The 17,496-nt window shown below is 36.4% G+C and overlaps 2 protein-coding genes across 3 annotated transcripts; both read right to left on the bottom strand.

Moving 5' to 3' along the window:
- Positions 1–8: 8 nt before the first annotated feature.
- Positions 9–9,618, bottom strand: tmf1 (TATA element modulatory factor 1). The gene is made up of 17 exons (XM_043252416.1): positions 8,941–9,618; positions 6,740–8,052; positions 6,060–6,163; positions 5,563–5,689; positions 5,365–5,470; positions 5,060–5,202; positions 4,260–4,426; positions 3,983–4,139; positions 3,629–3,721; positions 2,768–2,924; positions 2,452–2,644; positions 2,312–2,381; positions 2,136–2,228; positions 1,884–2,006; positions 1,632–1,787; positions 1,398–1,523; positions 9–830 (listed from the first exon to the last, which is right to left on the bottom strand). The coding sequence occupies exons 1-17, from the start codon at positions 9,074–9,076 to the stop codon at positions 690–692; spliced, it is 3,405 nt and encodes a 1,134-aa protein (XP_043108351.1). The 5' UTR covers positions 9,077–9,618; the 3' UTR covers positions 9–689.
- A 1,052-nt stretch (positions 9,619–10,670) lies between these two features.
- Positions 10,671–17,154, bottom strand: uba3 (ubiquitin-like modifier activating enzyme 3). Of its 2 annotated transcripts, XM_043252417.1 has the most exons (18): positions 17,056–17,151; positions 16,884–16,922; positions 15,981–16,101; positions 15,053–15,133; positions 14,718–14,800; positions 14,343–14,423; positions 14,096–14,139; positions 13,841–13,905; positions 13,316–13,471; positions 13,139–13,241; positions 12,917–13,030; positions 12,753–12,806; positions 12,605–12,641; positions 12,442–12,523; positions 12,261–12,361; positions 11,387–11,450; positions 11,226–11,280; positions 10,671–11,139 (listed from the first exon to the last, which is right to left on the bottom strand). In XM_043252417.1, exons 1-18 carry the CDS (start codon positions 17,073–17,075, stop codon positions 11,051–11,053), a joined length of 1,389 nt encoding a protein of 462 aa, XP_043108352.1. In that variant the 5' UTR covers positions 17,076–17,151; the 3' UTR covers positions 10,671–11,050. The 2 variants fall into 2 exon arrangements, with proteins under 2 accessions (XP_043108352.1, XP_043108353.1); XM_043252418.1 differs by lacking the exon at positions 16,884–16,922 and having other exon boundaries at positions 17,056–17,154.
- Positions 17,155–17,496: the final 342 nt, after the last annotated feature.

Below are 17,496 nucleotides of genomic sequence, written 5' to 3' on the forward strand. Positions count from 1 at the left end.
AAACCATATTGAGTCTGTCCAATACATAACTCTTACTTTATTTACATGTGTGCATAAAACTGACATGTGACAGTCTTGACTAATTTATGATTTACAGAAATCATATCTCATAGAATATGACAGTTAAAGACTTTCCTGGGTCCCCTCATCCTCCTCACTGAATCTCAATCAGCGCTGGATGAGATTAAAAAAACTTGACTTTTGAGTCTACTACAGATAGTGTGGTACTCCACAGTAACCTGGAAAGCATATTTACTCGTCTACATAGAAAAGAGACAGTCAACAGCAAATCAACTGCTTACCACTAAGATGCACAGCCCAGAGGATGAAGATCAGAGGAAAATGTAGCCGTTCATTAATTCTGTTTATAATCCAAACGCGTAAAGTCTAAACTCAAAGTCTCACTTCATTGTGCAAATTCAAGAGTTAAGAAACCACCAAACTTAAACACCTACACATGTATCGATACTAAAAGAAATTCTTAAACCAAACATGTTTATTAACTGAAAAAATAATTTCAAATAAAATCCCATGAGAGGACACTTAAATAACTATATCACTGAACCTTGAAATATGTTGAACGAACCCTTCTCTCAGAATAAAATACATTTAAATTACTTGGTCTTCTATTACCAACAACGGGAAGTTCTGTTTGCAGTAAACGTGTACCAGTCCATTTGCAGAGTCAGTTATTTTTGATTTTTTAATAGTTCATCTATTTGCGTTTTGTACATGTTCTTTACATCCTCTAGGTCCAGACGCAGCTCTTCTGCCTCCTCTGCCTTCTCTCCATACATCTGGAGAATCGTGTTGTGCCTTTGTTCTAGATCCTGTGGTGAACACAAACACCTGATTAGTGTTTAACTACCAGAATAACCACCGGTCCACTGTGCTCGTTAGCAAACTAATCAACTAGCAGGCTCTATGAAAGGAAAGGTCAAATTGTTTAAACGGCATGGAAACACAATTCATTTTGTCTATACTTGCAGAGGGTGCACTGTAATGTAAAACAGTTTTAATAAACTAAATTACTACACACTTATTCGGCATAAAAAATTATATTTACATAATTTAAAAAAAATGTACATTACCACTTAAGGATTTTTAAATTATTATTTCATTTAGCAAGGACACATTAAAAAAAGATTTCTATTTTAATGAAATGCTTTTGCTCTTTTGAGCTCACTATTTCTTTGTTAACTTTCTGAAGGATGACTAGAGTAATGGCAGCTGATTTTTTTTTTCACAGGAATAAATTAAAAAAGTTAAATATGAAAACTTGTCTTTTAAATTGCAATATCTGTTTTTCTGTATTTTTATGAAATATATGGAGCCTCGAAAAGAATAAAAAAATATATTTATTATTTCTATATTTTTAATGAATCAACACACACAACCTTTAGTTGCACTTTCAGTTTAGGTATTTCCTTCACTTTACTCTCCATCTCATCATTCTGATTGGTCAGTCGCACCAGTTCTTCTGCCATGACAGTGCGGCTTCTTTCTAGACTAGAAATCTCCATCTTATGAATGATCAAAAGAAATAAAAAAAATTAGAACAACCAGTTATAAACCACAATCTGGTTATAAACATGGAAGATGTAATTGTACACAGACAGACCAAGGCATACCTGCAGCTGGGCGATCTCACCCTCTCTGAGTTTGAGCTGAGACTGCAGGCTCTCAATGACACTGGATCCACCGCCCAGTCGAGCTGCCTCATATAGGTTAGTCCCACTGATGGACATGGTCATGGTGCTAAAAGAATGGTCGAGAGAATCCTCCTGCTGAAAAACAAACAACCACAGAAACCAGGTGAGGTGATGACAGAAAGCAAGACATCTAGGAGGGAAAAAAAAAAGACAGGGATGAGATGAACATACCTGTGAGAAAAGGGAGGAAGGTAAGCCGGCGTGCTCAGCCCCACTGACAGAACTGGAACGGGACAGCGTAGGAGTGGAGGATGCTGGAGCATCAGTCACAGACAGACTCAGAGACTTCCTCTCCTAATGAAATCAAAAACAGATTTTATGTAAAACATTTATCTTGGACCCTTAAGCAATTTAAATTAACTTCTGAGGAAAACATTAATTAAGTAGTATTTTATTAATTAAGTATTTTTTCATTAAAAAAACCTTTTCTTTGAGGGCCTCTTGTGCAAGGTAACATTTCTTCTTCTCCTGCTCCACCTTCATTTTCTCCATTTCAAGTTGGTTGGTAAGAAGCAACTGAAGAGGACCAAATAATACAGACATTGAGAATAAATGTGTGTGCGTGTATTTTCTTATAGTGGCCAGGGTACAAACAATACCTTCTCCTTCTTGGCCTCCTCCAATCCTCGAGCATGTTCTCCTTTAAGATTCTCCAGCTCTACACGCTCCCTACAGACGCAGAAATAAGTACTGGCACCTACAATAGCAGCTTCTTTTTTATTTCATACAAATCTCCTACCTGCTGAAGTCATCCTCCAGTTTTTCCCGTCGCACCCTCTCTGCATCCAGCTGCCCCTGCAGACGTCCTTTCTCTTGCCTCAACAGAGAAGTCTGAGACTCTAACGATGCTATCTGAGCTCGGATGGCTAGCAGCTCCTCTGTAGCTGAACGCTCTTTCTCTACAGATATAGCAAGCTGGGTTTGGGCTTCAGCTGGGAATAGAGAACGACAAGGTAAAACATTTGGACAATGTCACGTGGTTTATTGGCTAAAAACCTCAGATTTACGCAAATGACAGAAGCCATCGATACTCAATCTAAACAGTCAAGTCTTACCTAAGCGGTCAGAGATGTTCTTCTCTAATTTTTCCCATGATGCTGTCTGGGCCCCAAGTGTTGCCTGGAGGTTCTCTATCTGTCGAAGGAGGGGCCGTGTGGCAGATGTAACACTTTGACTTAGTTCCTGGTTTCTGGTCTCCGCTTCTTGTAAGCGCTGTTGAAAAGCAGAAATGCAGCGTAACCTTCACTGACACTACCATTCAGAAGGGTCAATAAGTTTTTTTTTTAAATACATTTTTTTTTGCTCAGCAATCAAAAATACACTAAGAACAGTATTATTGTGAAATAATAAAATTAACTGTTTACTATTTTACTATTGTGAAACAAATAAATGTTTTCTATTTTAACAGCAGCCATTACTACATCCTTTAAAAATCTACACTAGTCAATGTGAAAAAAACCAAAAAAATGTTAATTATTTATTAGTGTTTATACCTCTAATAAAGAAAAGTTTTGCACACTGCTTTCAAATGAAAGTAGCTAAAATTGGTAACTAAATGGCACTAGATAATCATAATGGCAAAGTCACTGATGAATAAAAATGAACATAGATCAGTAGACAAGATGACAACTTTGATGAGGGTTGTCCAACAAGTTGCTATATTTGTCTCAAAAGGGGTGGGGAAGTCGCTAATCTAGCTACAAAGTTGCTAAACTGGCAACACTAATAGAGAATTTAGAATTTAATTTCGATACTTTTTCTTTCTAAAATGGAGAAACCAATCTTTCAACAACAACAAAAAAAAAATAGATAGAAGCAGTTTGCCTTTAAAAGTCTAGTGTCTTTCTACACAACAGCTGACATGAAATGAATAGTGCAATAATACCTGTAAGTAGGAGGTAAGGTGCTCTAGTTACCTGCTGTAACTCACTGATCTCCTCCCTCAGGTAATCTTCCTTCTTGGCCTGCTGCTGCTCACCTCTCTGTAAAGCCAGCCTCAGATCTGCCACCTCAACATAAAAAAAAAACAAGTCAAGAGTCAAGATAGGCACAAAAACTGTTATTTGGAGATTGATCGGCTGCTACAATAAAACGCGCAACTATAGGTAGTTCAGTAACCCAAGAAAACACTACAAAGTTCCTCAAAACATGTAAACAAACATTTAAATACTGTTAAAGCACAGACAAATCAGCAGGTATAATAATAATAATAATAAATTATGTGATATAATTAACATACAGTACAAAAAAATTAACTAAAATGGACTTACCTGATTAGCCAGTGCCTCTTGTTGCAAGCGGGACTCTTCTTGTGCTTTCTCCAAAGCCAGACTTAGCTCTTCTTTCGCCTGTACCTCTCTGCTCAGTGCTAGTTCCTGGGCTTCACTATCTTTGGTGGCATTGGCCTTATGCAGCTCAGCCAGCTCTCTAAAAAAACGAATAAAAAAATAAACAAGCTAGAAAAGATCACTACAAAAAACAGCAAGGATGACGGGATAGTGAATAAGTACGTATTACAATGAGGTAGAGTGTGTGGTGTTTATTTACTTGTAGGAGCTATCGAGGGCCGCTTGCAAACTCCGGTTGTTTTCTTGAAGCTCCTCGCTGCTGGTCTGCAGTTTACTTAATTCTTTCTCCTGACGTTCCACCACAGCATTCAGCTTCTTGATGTTCTCTCTGTGTTGCTTTTCTACTTCCTCTTTGCCATCCAAAACCTACAATCAACATGAAACAAACCTCAGCATTCTCTTATTTTACTGACATGTGATATAAAAGGGATTGCTCACCCAACATTTACAAATTTGATTTACACTCAGGCCATCCAAGAAATAAATGAGTTCATCGGAAGAGATGTGGAGAAGTTTAACATTACTTGCTCACCAATGGATTCTCTGAAGTGAACGGGTGGTGTCAGAATCCAAATGATTCCAGTCCATTTACAGTCAATTAGCATCTGAAGCAAGCTTTGTGTTTGTAAAAACAAAAAAATAAATCCATCGAGGCATTTTAACGTTACCGTTTTAAGGTTGCTTCTGGCCAAAGTACAAGTTACAATTTTAACAGAAGTATGCAATATTATGGATAGAGGGCTAGGATTTTGTTGATGTTTTTATCAGCTGTTTGAACTTTCATTCTGTTGGCACCGATTAACTGCAGAGTACCCACTGCCGAGCAAGTGAGGTAACGCTAAATTTCGCTAAATTTTGAAGAAACAGAAATCTACATCTTGGAAGACAGGAGGATAAGAACATTTTCAAAACATTTTCTTTTTCGGGTAACCTACTCATTGAACTCAACACCGAATGAACTTCACTTTATAATTAACACAACTCTGCTGTGTCCCTGACCTGCTGCAAGTGTTTTAGCTCTTCTTCCTGTTCCTTCAGTTTTTTGGTCTGTTTGGTGATCTGCGTGTCACTCTCTCTCTCTTTCACACGCAGTTTCTTTATGATGTTGGAGTGCTGCAACTGCTGCTTGGACAGTTTCTCGCCTAATCAAAAGAAACAAGTAAACAAACACGCCCCCCTAACAATGACCCAGATACTTCAAAGATCAAGCAATAAAAAAAAAATAATAATCTCAATATAATTTTCCTAATCAATGTGAATATTGTCAGCTGTCTTGAACACATCGAACAGGTTCAAAGACTCACCTTCTTCAAGCAACTCTCTAATCTGTTCCTCCTTCTCTCTTATCAGTTCCAAAGTCTCATTTGAATTCAACCTGCTCGCCAGTTCTTCTCTAAGGCCCTTTATTTCCTGTGACCAAGACAAATTATGCATTTCAGTGCAAAATAAGACCGGGGTTTTAAGAAAGATACACATTCTTAAGGACAATAACACATTTATACCTTTTTGGCAATGTCTCTCTCCTTGCAGGCGAGTTGAGCTTTCCTCTCAGCTTCAGCTATGCGTTGAGTGAACTCATCTTTTAAAGACTGCACTGTAGAGCTTTCTTCCTTCAAACCGATCATCTCACTGCGAAACACAAATATGACTCCAATTCAGTACGCATATTAGAAAGAATAATTAATTGTGTGAACATTTAGTGAAGTGAAACATCTTTAAAGAATGAATCCCATAAGCATGTCAGACTACACAGAATCTGTGCAATAAGAAATTATAAATAAAAATTATTCCATTTACATGCTAATAGGCGTGGAAGGTTTTTATTAGTTAATCTTATTGCCAAAAGTATGTGAACACAGCATCCAGTTTTCCTCAAGCTGTGTAAATATTGTTTCTGCCTCCACCTGCTCCTATGCCCTAGTTAGTTATTGCAGCCATTTGTCATTAAAAAAAAACACAGCAGCAGATGGTTTTCTGGAGCACAGGTTCCTTAACTCACTCTTTGAGATTGTCACACTCCTCCTCCAGTCTGGCTTTGTCTTTACTGACCACAAGTAACTGTGATTCTCTCTTCTCTAGTCGACTAGAGAGCTCCTCGATAATCTGGGGAGATAAAAATAAGACGCATACAAAAAAACAAAAACAACACTAGGGGTCAATAGGATAGTTTTTTTCTTCTTTAATTAATACTTTTATTCCGTGACAAAGAATTCAACGGATAAAACATTATTATGTCAATAAAGCTATAATAAATGCTGTTCTTTTGAATTTACTATTTATAAAAGAATACTGAAAAACAGTGCATCAAAATTTTCATTAAATATTGAGGAGTACAACTGTTTTCAATGTTGGAGCACCATGTAAATATATTAAAATCATGTAGGATCATGAAGGATCATGTAACACTGAAGCCTGGAGATGGAGGTAGATATATATATATATATATATATATATATATATATATATATATATATATATTCTTTTTTTTCCTTTCACGCAATATTCATGCTTTTACTGCAATTGTAATAAACAGAGTAAGCACTGACAAAGTTCTTAAAAACATTTAAAAAAAAAAATATTACCAACCACTATTTTTAAACAGTATGGCATTTAAAATAAATACATTGTATTATATGTCATTATATGTAATTTCTATACACATTTATGAAAAAGGCCAACCTTTTGGAGCTCAAAAGTCTGAAGGGATGAATCTCCTTGTTTCTCCTCAGTATCCTGTGAAATTACAGTTTCGTTCATATCGACTTTTGGGCTGGTCAGAGTGAGGTCAATTTCAGGTTCCTGGTCCTGCAGCTCATCTGTCTGCTCACAGTTCACTGGCGTAGCACTGCGACCACTTTCCTCCATCTCGTTATCGTCCAGCGAAAGGTCATTTACTGACTCGGTCATAACCTCCTCTTCCTTCTGATTGGTCTGTGGGGGTGACTGAGCAGGAGCGGGCAAATGCCCGGCCGTGATGGAAGCTAAGGTGCGGTTGCCCGGGATCTCATCATCAGAATTCACTTCGCTGACGCTACGGCTGTCCAACGACTGCACACTAAACGAGTCGATGCGCTCGAAAGCATCAGACGATGAGCCACAGCTTTCGGTGAGTTTTGGGTATTCGTCCAGACGAGGGAAGTCGGAGCACGTCGAAGCCGAGAGCAGCTGGAAAGAGCCCTGCATTAGGTGGAGACCGGCTTTAGCCTCTGCGGTCTCCTGTCTGGAGCTGGCCGAGCTCTCGCTTAGCACGCTCTCATGGTCCAAAACCTCGATGTCGCTGGTAGTGGAAGTACCAGATGAGAAGGCACTAACAGGGGGAGAAGGGGTGTCGCTTTGTCTGTCCTCTGATTTAGTGTCTTTGGATTCTAACAGGATTTCTTTAGGAGGGACAGGCAAGGTTTTCACTGAATTTTTGGTCTCAATGGTCAAAGCTTGTTCGAACACTTCTGCAGATTCAACCTCAGTAGATGATAAAGGTATATTTGTGAGTGTGACATCTGAAGGTAAAGCTAAGTCTTCTGTCTCTGTCTGGTCATTGCTGGTCTCCTGCTCAGCAGCTTGCTCTGGGGCAACGGATGAAACAGGAACAACCAGATCTGGTTGTGACTGCTCATCTGCCGAGAACGAATTTTGCTCCAAAAGCTCTGTCCCAGTTGGCTTTATCTCGATAGTTTCCAGGCTGCTGCATATGCTGAGGTCTGACTGATCTTGTGCATCACTGACCTCCAGCTCCTTCTCCTTGTCTGCTTTTTCCCGTAGTCTGCGGTTCGACTTGGCAGGCGGCACAGACACCACTTTAGCGTTGCTTACAGTTTGTGTGTCTCCATGCGGCAGAAAGGCACTAAAAAAATCCTCAGATTCGTCAACCACAGTCCGTGTGACAGGCTTAGTAATGGCCTCGGATGATGGAGGGAGAGTATTTGTATGTTCCTCGGAGGGCGAGTTCCACTGGTTCATAGCCCATCCCGTTGATACCGGCTTGCCAGGTGGATCTAGGGGGGAAAACGGTCACTCAAAAGTTGTCACATTTATTTTTATTGCACATTATACAATAAAGATTTTGTCAAAGCACATTCATAGAACTAAACGGGAAACAGCACTGTCCATGTTGCAAAATGCACCACTTAAACCAACCACTACAAAGCAGCTCTGCAGAAGGCAACAGTGTAGTTATTCATCTCAATTAAGTTCAGTGTTAATTCGTTTCAGTTAAATAGTAACTAAATAAATCGAGCATATCTATTTTATAAACAGAATAAAACAAATTTAACCTTCGAAAACGTCAAAATAACAAACTCTTTTGTATTCTTTAGTGGCTTTTGTGGCTTCTGGTTTCATCTTGGGATAGGAAATTCAATTCAGGCTATTCGTATAGTACTTTTCACAGCACAAAAATGTTTCAAAGCAGCTTCACATAAAATGCATTTTTGATGTTAACATGAATAAATATTCTCTATTAATGATCATATGGCAGTAATTTATAACTGCTAGTTATATGGTTAGTCGTGTATTAATCATGCTCATACAATGTCATTGTTAAGCAATGATTACAGCTTGCAACTGTAATGATTACAATATAATGGGAAATATTTGATAGTTTGTGCACTGATCCAAAATTTACCAAAAAAAAGACCGTCATGTTTGCTTTCGTCTGTGACTTTAAAATGACCGAAGATACCTGATGGGATACGAATGACGAAAATGTATGTAGTCGACTGAAAATATGTACGTGCGCTCGTACATTTGGGGACAAATGCATCATTATAACACTAATATTATGCTGAAGCCCAGTAATAGTCACTGATGATGTCAGCCTGCACTGTCAACAACATGTCTGTCTACTTTCTACGTCAGGTTAGCTCATTTATAACTAAACCTACCAGTAAAGGTCTGCCCGGTCGTGTCACCCCACTGGTCCTCTTCTTTAATGTCCAGAACTCTGTCGATGGATTTCTGAGCGGTTGTCAGCGCTTGTTTAGCAAAACTCGACAGATGTGAAGCGTTGAACCAACTCATGTTGCTTAACTTCCAGCCGGTTGCGTGACAGCTCAGTGAACGTCTACATAAAACACGACATGGTCAAAAGCATCCCGAGTAAGAGCAGATCTACTCCACGCCAAGCAAGTGGTTTGCGTTTGTACGTTAGGCCGCCGTCCACGTTAGCTTCGCGGCTAATAACGCTCGCAAAACAACTGACAGTTTGCTGGCAGTTGACATAATCCGACGCTAAAATGGAACTCGCTTGTGTGAATGAATAAACGACGTACTGGGCGGCATTTTATTTGCCTTCGCGTCGCTCGGCTTCTAAATTGTACTTCCACGCATTGTTTTGTTTAGGTTCCCTCTGGCAGCTCGAGAACTAGGCTACTTCCCATCCACGTAGCATCAACAAAACCGCGTCAACCCTGCGCGTGACGTAAGGACGTCGGGACCACGTGACCAACGACTACGGGACAATTCTGTGGAATAATTACATCGCAAACCCCTTTATTTACAAAGATGGACGGATAAAAGTGTTTGTTTTCATCTGACATTTTAGACCAATCAGCTAATAGTTATCTCCTATTAAATATAAAGAATATGATTCTGCAACGAAAGCCATCCTCACAGGTCTACTTATGTTCACTTGGAGTTGAAGTGTACAAATAAATTTACTGCACACTTGTTTTATAAAATGAGATCCCTAAAGCCTAGAAGGATTTTTTTTTTCTGGAATGTTTATTTTACTTATAGTTTGTAACAAACATTTATCGGTTTTGTATTTCTAATTAAACTTAAATTGTCTAAACTTAGAGAATTACATTTGAAAAACCTTCATAACATGTGTGTTAGTATTTATACTCTGTCAAAATGTATAGATATTGATATAAAAAAAAAATTGGTACTTTTTAACGAATGCCACCATTCAAAAAGGTTTTGTGGAGACCTATCACTGTAGGTCCAAGAGAAAACGGGTTATAGTTGTGATTTGACCTCAAAAATGTTTAATTTGTATTGTGAATCAAACATTATATCTGTTAACTTTATGCTGAATCTCATTATTTGATTTGATATGTTTCATATCTATAAAAGAAATAACTTTAAGTTTTTATGATTTATGTGATTTTATGATACATGGATTCCATCCAGTATAATGAAAGTAAAAAATGTTTATTGCACGCGAAAGAGGGACACCATGCGGTCTCCAATGCACAAATGTCAGACTGTGCTACATTTTAAATGAAGTTAAAGCTGGTTTGCAATTTTGTATTAAAATATTCCACTTAAAATGAATATTAATCTAAATTATTACATTAATACTTAAATATGAACTGAACTTATTGCAGTGTTGCATGGTGGTTTTAAAAATGTAGTAGGAAACTAAGTATACCAACAAATAATTTAATTCTAGCTTAATTTCAGTGGTGTAGCATGTAAAACTAAATACAAAGTTGGATTGTTGTAAAACAAATAAAACAGTACAGTATAACTATTTCCTACACTGACAGTCCAATATTCTGTATTTGTTTACAACACGTACATTTCAATAGAATTTATAATATTTAATAAATATGTAATTAAATATTTATTCTCAAACTGAGAATATAGAAAAACATTACAGGACTAGGACTTCAGCACTTGTTTAAAACATGATTTCTAATTTTAATTCAAAACGACTTTTTTTTTCCTACAAGACACTGAACAAGATACTGCGAATGCACAACAACAAAATAAATAGATGAACAGTTTGCATAAAAAAGAAATCCACCAAAATGACTCTTACGACTATAGCAGTGCAAGACGATGAAAAGAAAAAAAGTCTCCTGTAAGTGTCTTTGATGGACAGAGCTGACCGAAAAATCTAAATACAAACTGCGGCGATTCCAGCCGAGCACGTGATGTCTCTGATGCTGATATGTTGAGTTTATAAACTACATTTCCAAGGCTGCTTCATTTTGATGACGACTGCAATAACCACCTGCAAATGTCTAAGAGAACGAAGCGTTTGTCCTATGAGATGAAGTTGAGCTTGAAGAGTACAGTCTGAGGAGTGGTGACATCAGCCACTGCCAGTTCCTGTCCATCAACTAGTCCAAGCTCTGCAAGTGCAAGAAAGCATTTAAGACGTATGCAACATCAATGCATTTTTTTCAAATAAGATATATCACAATAGACTTCCAATCACCTTTCAGCGTTTTGTTTAGATTCGGTCGCGTTCTCTCTTCAATAGATGTTACGGTCTGAAGGTAAAAGTTTCAAATGTGTCAAAAATAAAGTGCATGTTCTGAAAAAAAAAAGTGTGTCGCTACATATGGCACGTCCGGTACGTGTTAGAAATGTTCTAACCTGTAAATACAGAGTTTTGTTTTTTCCATCCAAGGTTGTCGTGATGGCAGGAGACTTCATTTGGCTTGTAGACAAAAGACTCGATGTTATTACAAACAGGAGGTTCCAGATAAATAAACAGTTAACACACGAGGACAACGCATTTTTTTGCACTTCGTCTTATGTAACATTGTCACATTTAATATTTTTTAACTAAAAGGAATAAAAAATAAAATTAAAGTGGCGAGATGAATCTGATTCTTTCAGTAGGCTTTGCTTAGAACGGGAAAAAATATTAAGCATTTATTTTGTTCTTGCCATTTTGTTGCTACGTGTTCATCTAATACAGTAAAATAATAATTTATTGGCATGTTTATCTAACCATTTATTTAAGATAGTAATAAAGTAGCATAATAATGAAACAAAAAAAAAGGTGTATTTTGGAGAGAATCGTAAAGCTGTATCCTTGTTTTATAAATATGATAAAACTAAAGACTTTTTGGAGATATGAAGGATAGGTGATTAAAATTAAGAACTTGATATTGGGTGGAACTGTGTTAGTTATCCTTGCTTTAAGTTAAAACGTTTAAAATATTGTTAGGAATTACTTTCAAGAGTTTGAAAGGTTCTCTTTCTTTACTTGTAAGATATTTTTTAGATAATCAACATGATTCTACTCTTCAAATTGTCTTTTTTTGACTTTACTTCATTTTAATTTGTATATATATATTTATATTTATATTTATTTAGTTGTGTATATATTTATATTTATTTAGTTGTATATATATATATATATATATATATATATATATACACATATATACATATGTATATATTTAGTTCTTATAGTAACGTTTATAGATAGATAGATAAATAAATAAATATTGTGACTCACAGAGAGGCGTTCTCAGTCAAGTAGTCCAGAATGTCCTGTAGTTTAGCCGAAGGCGGGAACTGCAGGTCTTGTGGTATCTGGCTGCAGGCGGAACAGTTCTCCTACACATGCAACGGAAACATTTAACATTACTTTTATTTTTTTTTTGTCATGTCTTTTAAATCATGTTCAAATCATTAACCTTTCTCTCAGCCTCAAAGGTGTACGTGTACAGCCCATCCACATCATTGAAAACCAAATAGTTGTTCAGGGGAACATAGGCGCTGTTTAACAGAGGTAAAAGAATAAATCAGAAATGTGAATGAACAGTGAATAAAACACTCTCTCCAGGGAAATAACTTTACCTTGTGGCAATTTTAAAAACCTCAGTGGCACAAGCAGCTGAAATGTAAAAAGAAAGGAAGAAGCAGAATTACCAGTTAAAGCTCAACTTATTGAACAATACCAAAAGGCTTTCGAGCATCATTTGCAACACTTGCAAAGTCAACATACCAGCAATAACAGCGTTTGTAGAAGCCACAGCAGGAATTATTCTCTTCACGACCCCTGAAACACAGGTGAGGTAGAACATCAACAACAACTTACAAACAACAATGTGTACGATTGTAAACATAAACTTGATTTCCTTTAAAAAAAAAAAGAAAAAAATCACTCACCCTGGGTGAGTCTGTAAGTCACCCCAGTGATGCTGAACTCTGCTGCTCTTTCCAGAGATTTCTGGTACACCCACTGGATGTGCGTTGGGTCGTCTCCATCTAGGGCTACCCCATCTGAAGAAAACGAATGTGGATTTGAATGTGGAATAATAGCAGACTACCTAGAAGCAATATAACTAAATATGGTTTTGGATGCTATGCAAATACTGTGAATTCAAGCACCTCCGAAAGGCTTTTCTTTGGGCCAAAGCAGCATGCGGACGTATTCAACACAATGTTCTGGTAACCGTGGCATAGAGGCTATCGTGCACATCGGAAAGTTTATCTGTGTAGGGGACAAAATCGAGTAAGACAAAAGGCTTTTGAAATTTAACTTAACACAAAATTCCCAGTGTGCACCTGTGGAGGGTAGAGCTCAAGGGTGCAATCGATGCAAGCTGTCATGCCTGGAAGAATGACTCGGGCATTGCCCTTGAAGCCCTCTGTGCCTCCATCTATTAATGGAATAATGGAACTGGGATCTAGGACACCATCTTCATAAATCAGCAGAGATAACTGAGAAAGACAAAACAAGGTACATTTTTAAAATACCTGTCTTTAATAAATAACATTACATAACGTTAGTAACAGATGCATGATTATATGAATTGAAATGACATTTGTAAGCATTTCATTTTACATTACATCAGGTAATCATTTGGTAATATTTAAGTACACTAGCAGACATGGATAAAAAAAGCACATTCCCATATTTCTAGCTATGTAAAAAAAAATATAATAATAATAATAATAATAATAATAATATATATATATATATATATATATATATATATATATAAACTTCTCACAGATTAGAAACACTTTATTTAGATGACAGATCTATGCATTTAAGATGACAGATAGTTCAGGACAATAAACACATACCAGCATCCCATTCATCCATCTTCTGGCAACAACAGAGTCCAGGCCACAGACTACTATGTGAAATTCTACGCAGTAACAACAAAAATAATACAAAATAACATTACTCAGATTTCCAAGCAGAGCCTCCCCCCAAAAAGTGTCATAACATAACAAAACCACAGTATCACAACGCAGTACAAAACCTTTTCATGGAACTTTGGGTTAACATAAGATAAGGCATTTTAGACAAAAGAAAAATAGTTATAGGATATTTACGCCTGTAAAACGACTCATCGAAGTCCTGGATTTTCTGAAAATGTCTGCATTGTATATTAAGGTAAATATATATAAATAATAAATAATATTCTGACACACATATGATGAATGCTGACCCAAAACGTCTGAGCGGTACTGTATCAAACAGAAACATGTAACAGCATTCCCAAAATAAAAATGTTCTGAGGGAATGATTAAAGGAGTTTTTTAGTATTTGAATATACATTTAATGCGCTTTGAAGGATACGGGACGACATTGCAGCCTGGGACCCTGCCGTTTACAAAGTCTGCCGCGACCTCTGCCTTTGGTCGTCCCACATCCTTCGGTCTGCGGATATAACAGCGATCAGTTTACATTAATAAATAAAAGATCAAGAAAAGACTCAAAAAGACAGCTATCAGCTGACCAAAACTAGGGTGACAATAAGAGCCATTTTCTCCGGACACGTCCTGGACAGATTTTCTATATAGCCTAAAATATCTAGGTTTCGGCTTTGTTTGCGTGCAGACCGATCCTTACGTTTTCAAAATGCTCTCAAGGTATTTTGAATCAAAGCAAAAGGTACAGAAACCGGAAGCGTCCGGCAAAAATTGCACGTATGGTCACCCTACTAAAACTAACCTGAAGAGGAACTGTCTGTTAAGGTTAGAAACATCAATGGTGTCCATGTCCACAACATGAATGTGCCGAAAACCGGACAAGGCCTGGGTTATAAAACCACATATGAGCAAGACGGGAAAAAACACAGCAATTAGCATCTTTGTAATTTCAAGGTGTAGAATATTATAGCTGTTATTAAACAAGAATCTGTTTTAGGGATGCATCGAAATTTGGCCGCCAACATTTTTTTGCTAGTTACATTGAGAATTTTCGGTTTCAGCCCAGAATTTTCATTTTGATGCAACCCTAATCTGTCAAAAAAATAAAAAAAAAATACAGCACAACAAAACCTGTACCAGATCTTTGAGCAGCTCACAACCAAGTCCACCAGCTCCAATAACCAGAATTTTGCATGTTTCCTGTAAAAACTGGAGAGACTAGAAGAAGATGTACAGAGTTTATGAAAAGAGAAGAGAGTAAATACCTCAAAAACTATAGTCCTTTACGACGGATTATTTATGGTGGATTATTGTGATGTGATGTTTTTTGCTTTTTTAATAAACTCTGATTCTGAATATATATATATATATATATATATATATATATATATATATATATATATATATATATATATATATATATATTCTGAAAATTATATATATATTTTTTTATTAAAATGAAATATGTCTTGATTAAATAAATCAAAAATTTATGTATTTTAATGTTGGATTTGACATTCATCTCATTATCTTAAGGCAACCTGGTTGAGGAACTGTTTTATGACAGTCACAGGACAGAACCTGATTAAATATTCTGCATATAGCTCCAAAAAGTGGTAAACAGAAGAAAAATGACTCTACGCTCATCTATCTTTATCTGTTACAATAATGTAATAACTTCAAAAAATGCTCTTGCGATAAAACCTGTATTTATTTAATTTCCTAAGAAGTACAGCACAGCCTGTCTTTATATTTTTAAACCAGCTATTAAGTAATCTATACAAAGCAAAATTAACAGAAAAAATCTAATGAATTTGTTCTGATAAAATGCTTGAACTTTCTGATTAATTGATTGTCTCCTTAACAGTAGCCATAGAATAAAGTAAACATTTTAAATGGGATCTGGAATATATATATATATATATATATATATATATATTACACTGAATAATATGATACATTATATATATATATATATATATATATATATATATATATATATATATATATATATATATATATATATATATATATATGACAGAGTGCATTGAGATTTATGTCATACCTCAGTGCTGGGTTCAAAATCCGGATGAGTGAAGGGTCCTGCTCTCTCTAAGAACTTATTGACATGGTCCCATCTTCCCTGCCAGTCAGAGCGATCCCCGCTCCCTCCATCCACAACCATACTGTGGAGAAATACAAATATTTAGAAACACAGCACATTCACTCCACAGTTTATTTGGTAATTACAAAAAACATTCACATATGTGATCCTGGATCAGAAAACCAGTCATAAGTTGCACAAGTATATTTGTTGCAATAGCCAACAATACATCGTATGGGTCAAAATGATGCATTTTTCTTTTATGCCAAAAATCTAAGTAAAGATCATGTTGCATTCTGTCATTTTGTACATTTCCTAGCATGTATATCTAAACTTAATTTCTAATTATTAAAGACTTAATCTGGACCACTTTAAAGGAATTTACTTTTTTTTCCACCCTCAGACACCAGATTTTTAAATAGTTGTATCTCGGCCAAATATTGTCCTATCTTAACAAACCATACATCCATGGAAATCTTATTTATTCAGATTGCAGAGCATGATTAATTTATGATTATGACTGGTTTTGTGGTCCAGGGTTGCACATATAATAATATACAATATTTTTTGTACAGTAATTAATGTATGGCTTGAACGGTACTGAATTTAGGTAAATTTCACTTTATGTTATGAAAGAACATTATGGCATGTGTGCAAACAGCAGCGTTTGGAGGTTTCGCACGCTTTCAGACAACGTTAGATTACATTGTATTTTATGTACAGTGGGTCTATATGCGGAGAGCTGTTCAAAATCATGTCTGAACAATATCTGCAGTACAGATGAAGCTCGTTGTAAGATTCAACACCCCCCAAAGCAAACCTGCTGGCTGCCACATCTAAATTCTTATCTTTCATTTCACTAACTTCTCATTCAGCTCCTCTATTCTCCTTCTTTTCTTCTCCCTAAAAAGAGAGAATAAAAGAAGGTTCATTCATGCTCTGCTACCCGCAAGTTAACGTTCTTGCGTCCTGTTGATTGAACTACAAGCACTGTTACGAGGGATTTATGTGCAGTTTTGTACAAAATTTCACTTACGGCTCCTCTCCTTCCGCCATATTGTCATAAACATTCGAAGTAAAATGCGCAACCTTATGACAAGGCGAAGCCGCGATCCACCTGACGCGCAACGACACTTTCAAAATAAAAGTCCCGAACTAGTCTTCATAATCCAGTGACATATTCGAAAGAAGTGTATATTATACATATTGTGTATTAGTGAGCGAAAAAATAGACCTGCCCATGACGATTTGACGAAAAAAAATTCTGCGTGTTTTCATATAAAACGGAGAGCTCGTCTAAAGATGCGTAGCGAATTTCATCATATGTACTGAAATATTATTTGTATTTTTACTAGGTAAAATAAATAAATAAAAGATTAGCCTACATTACTTAAAATGTAAAATGGAAATTCATTGCTCTACGCTTTCAAAGACAGTGTCTTTTTTTGTTGGTTTATTTGCTGTTACATCCCAATGT

The sequence above is a fragment of the Puntigrus tetrazona genome, chromosome 11 (genome assembly GCF_018831695.1).
Source record: "Puntigrus tetrazona isolate hp1 chromosome 11, ASM1883169v1, whole genome shotgun sequence".
In the NCBI taxonomy this organism is placed as follows: domain Eukaryota; kingdom Metazoa; phylum Chordata; class Actinopteri; order Cypriniformes; family Cyprinidae; genus Puntigrus; species Puntigrus tetrazona.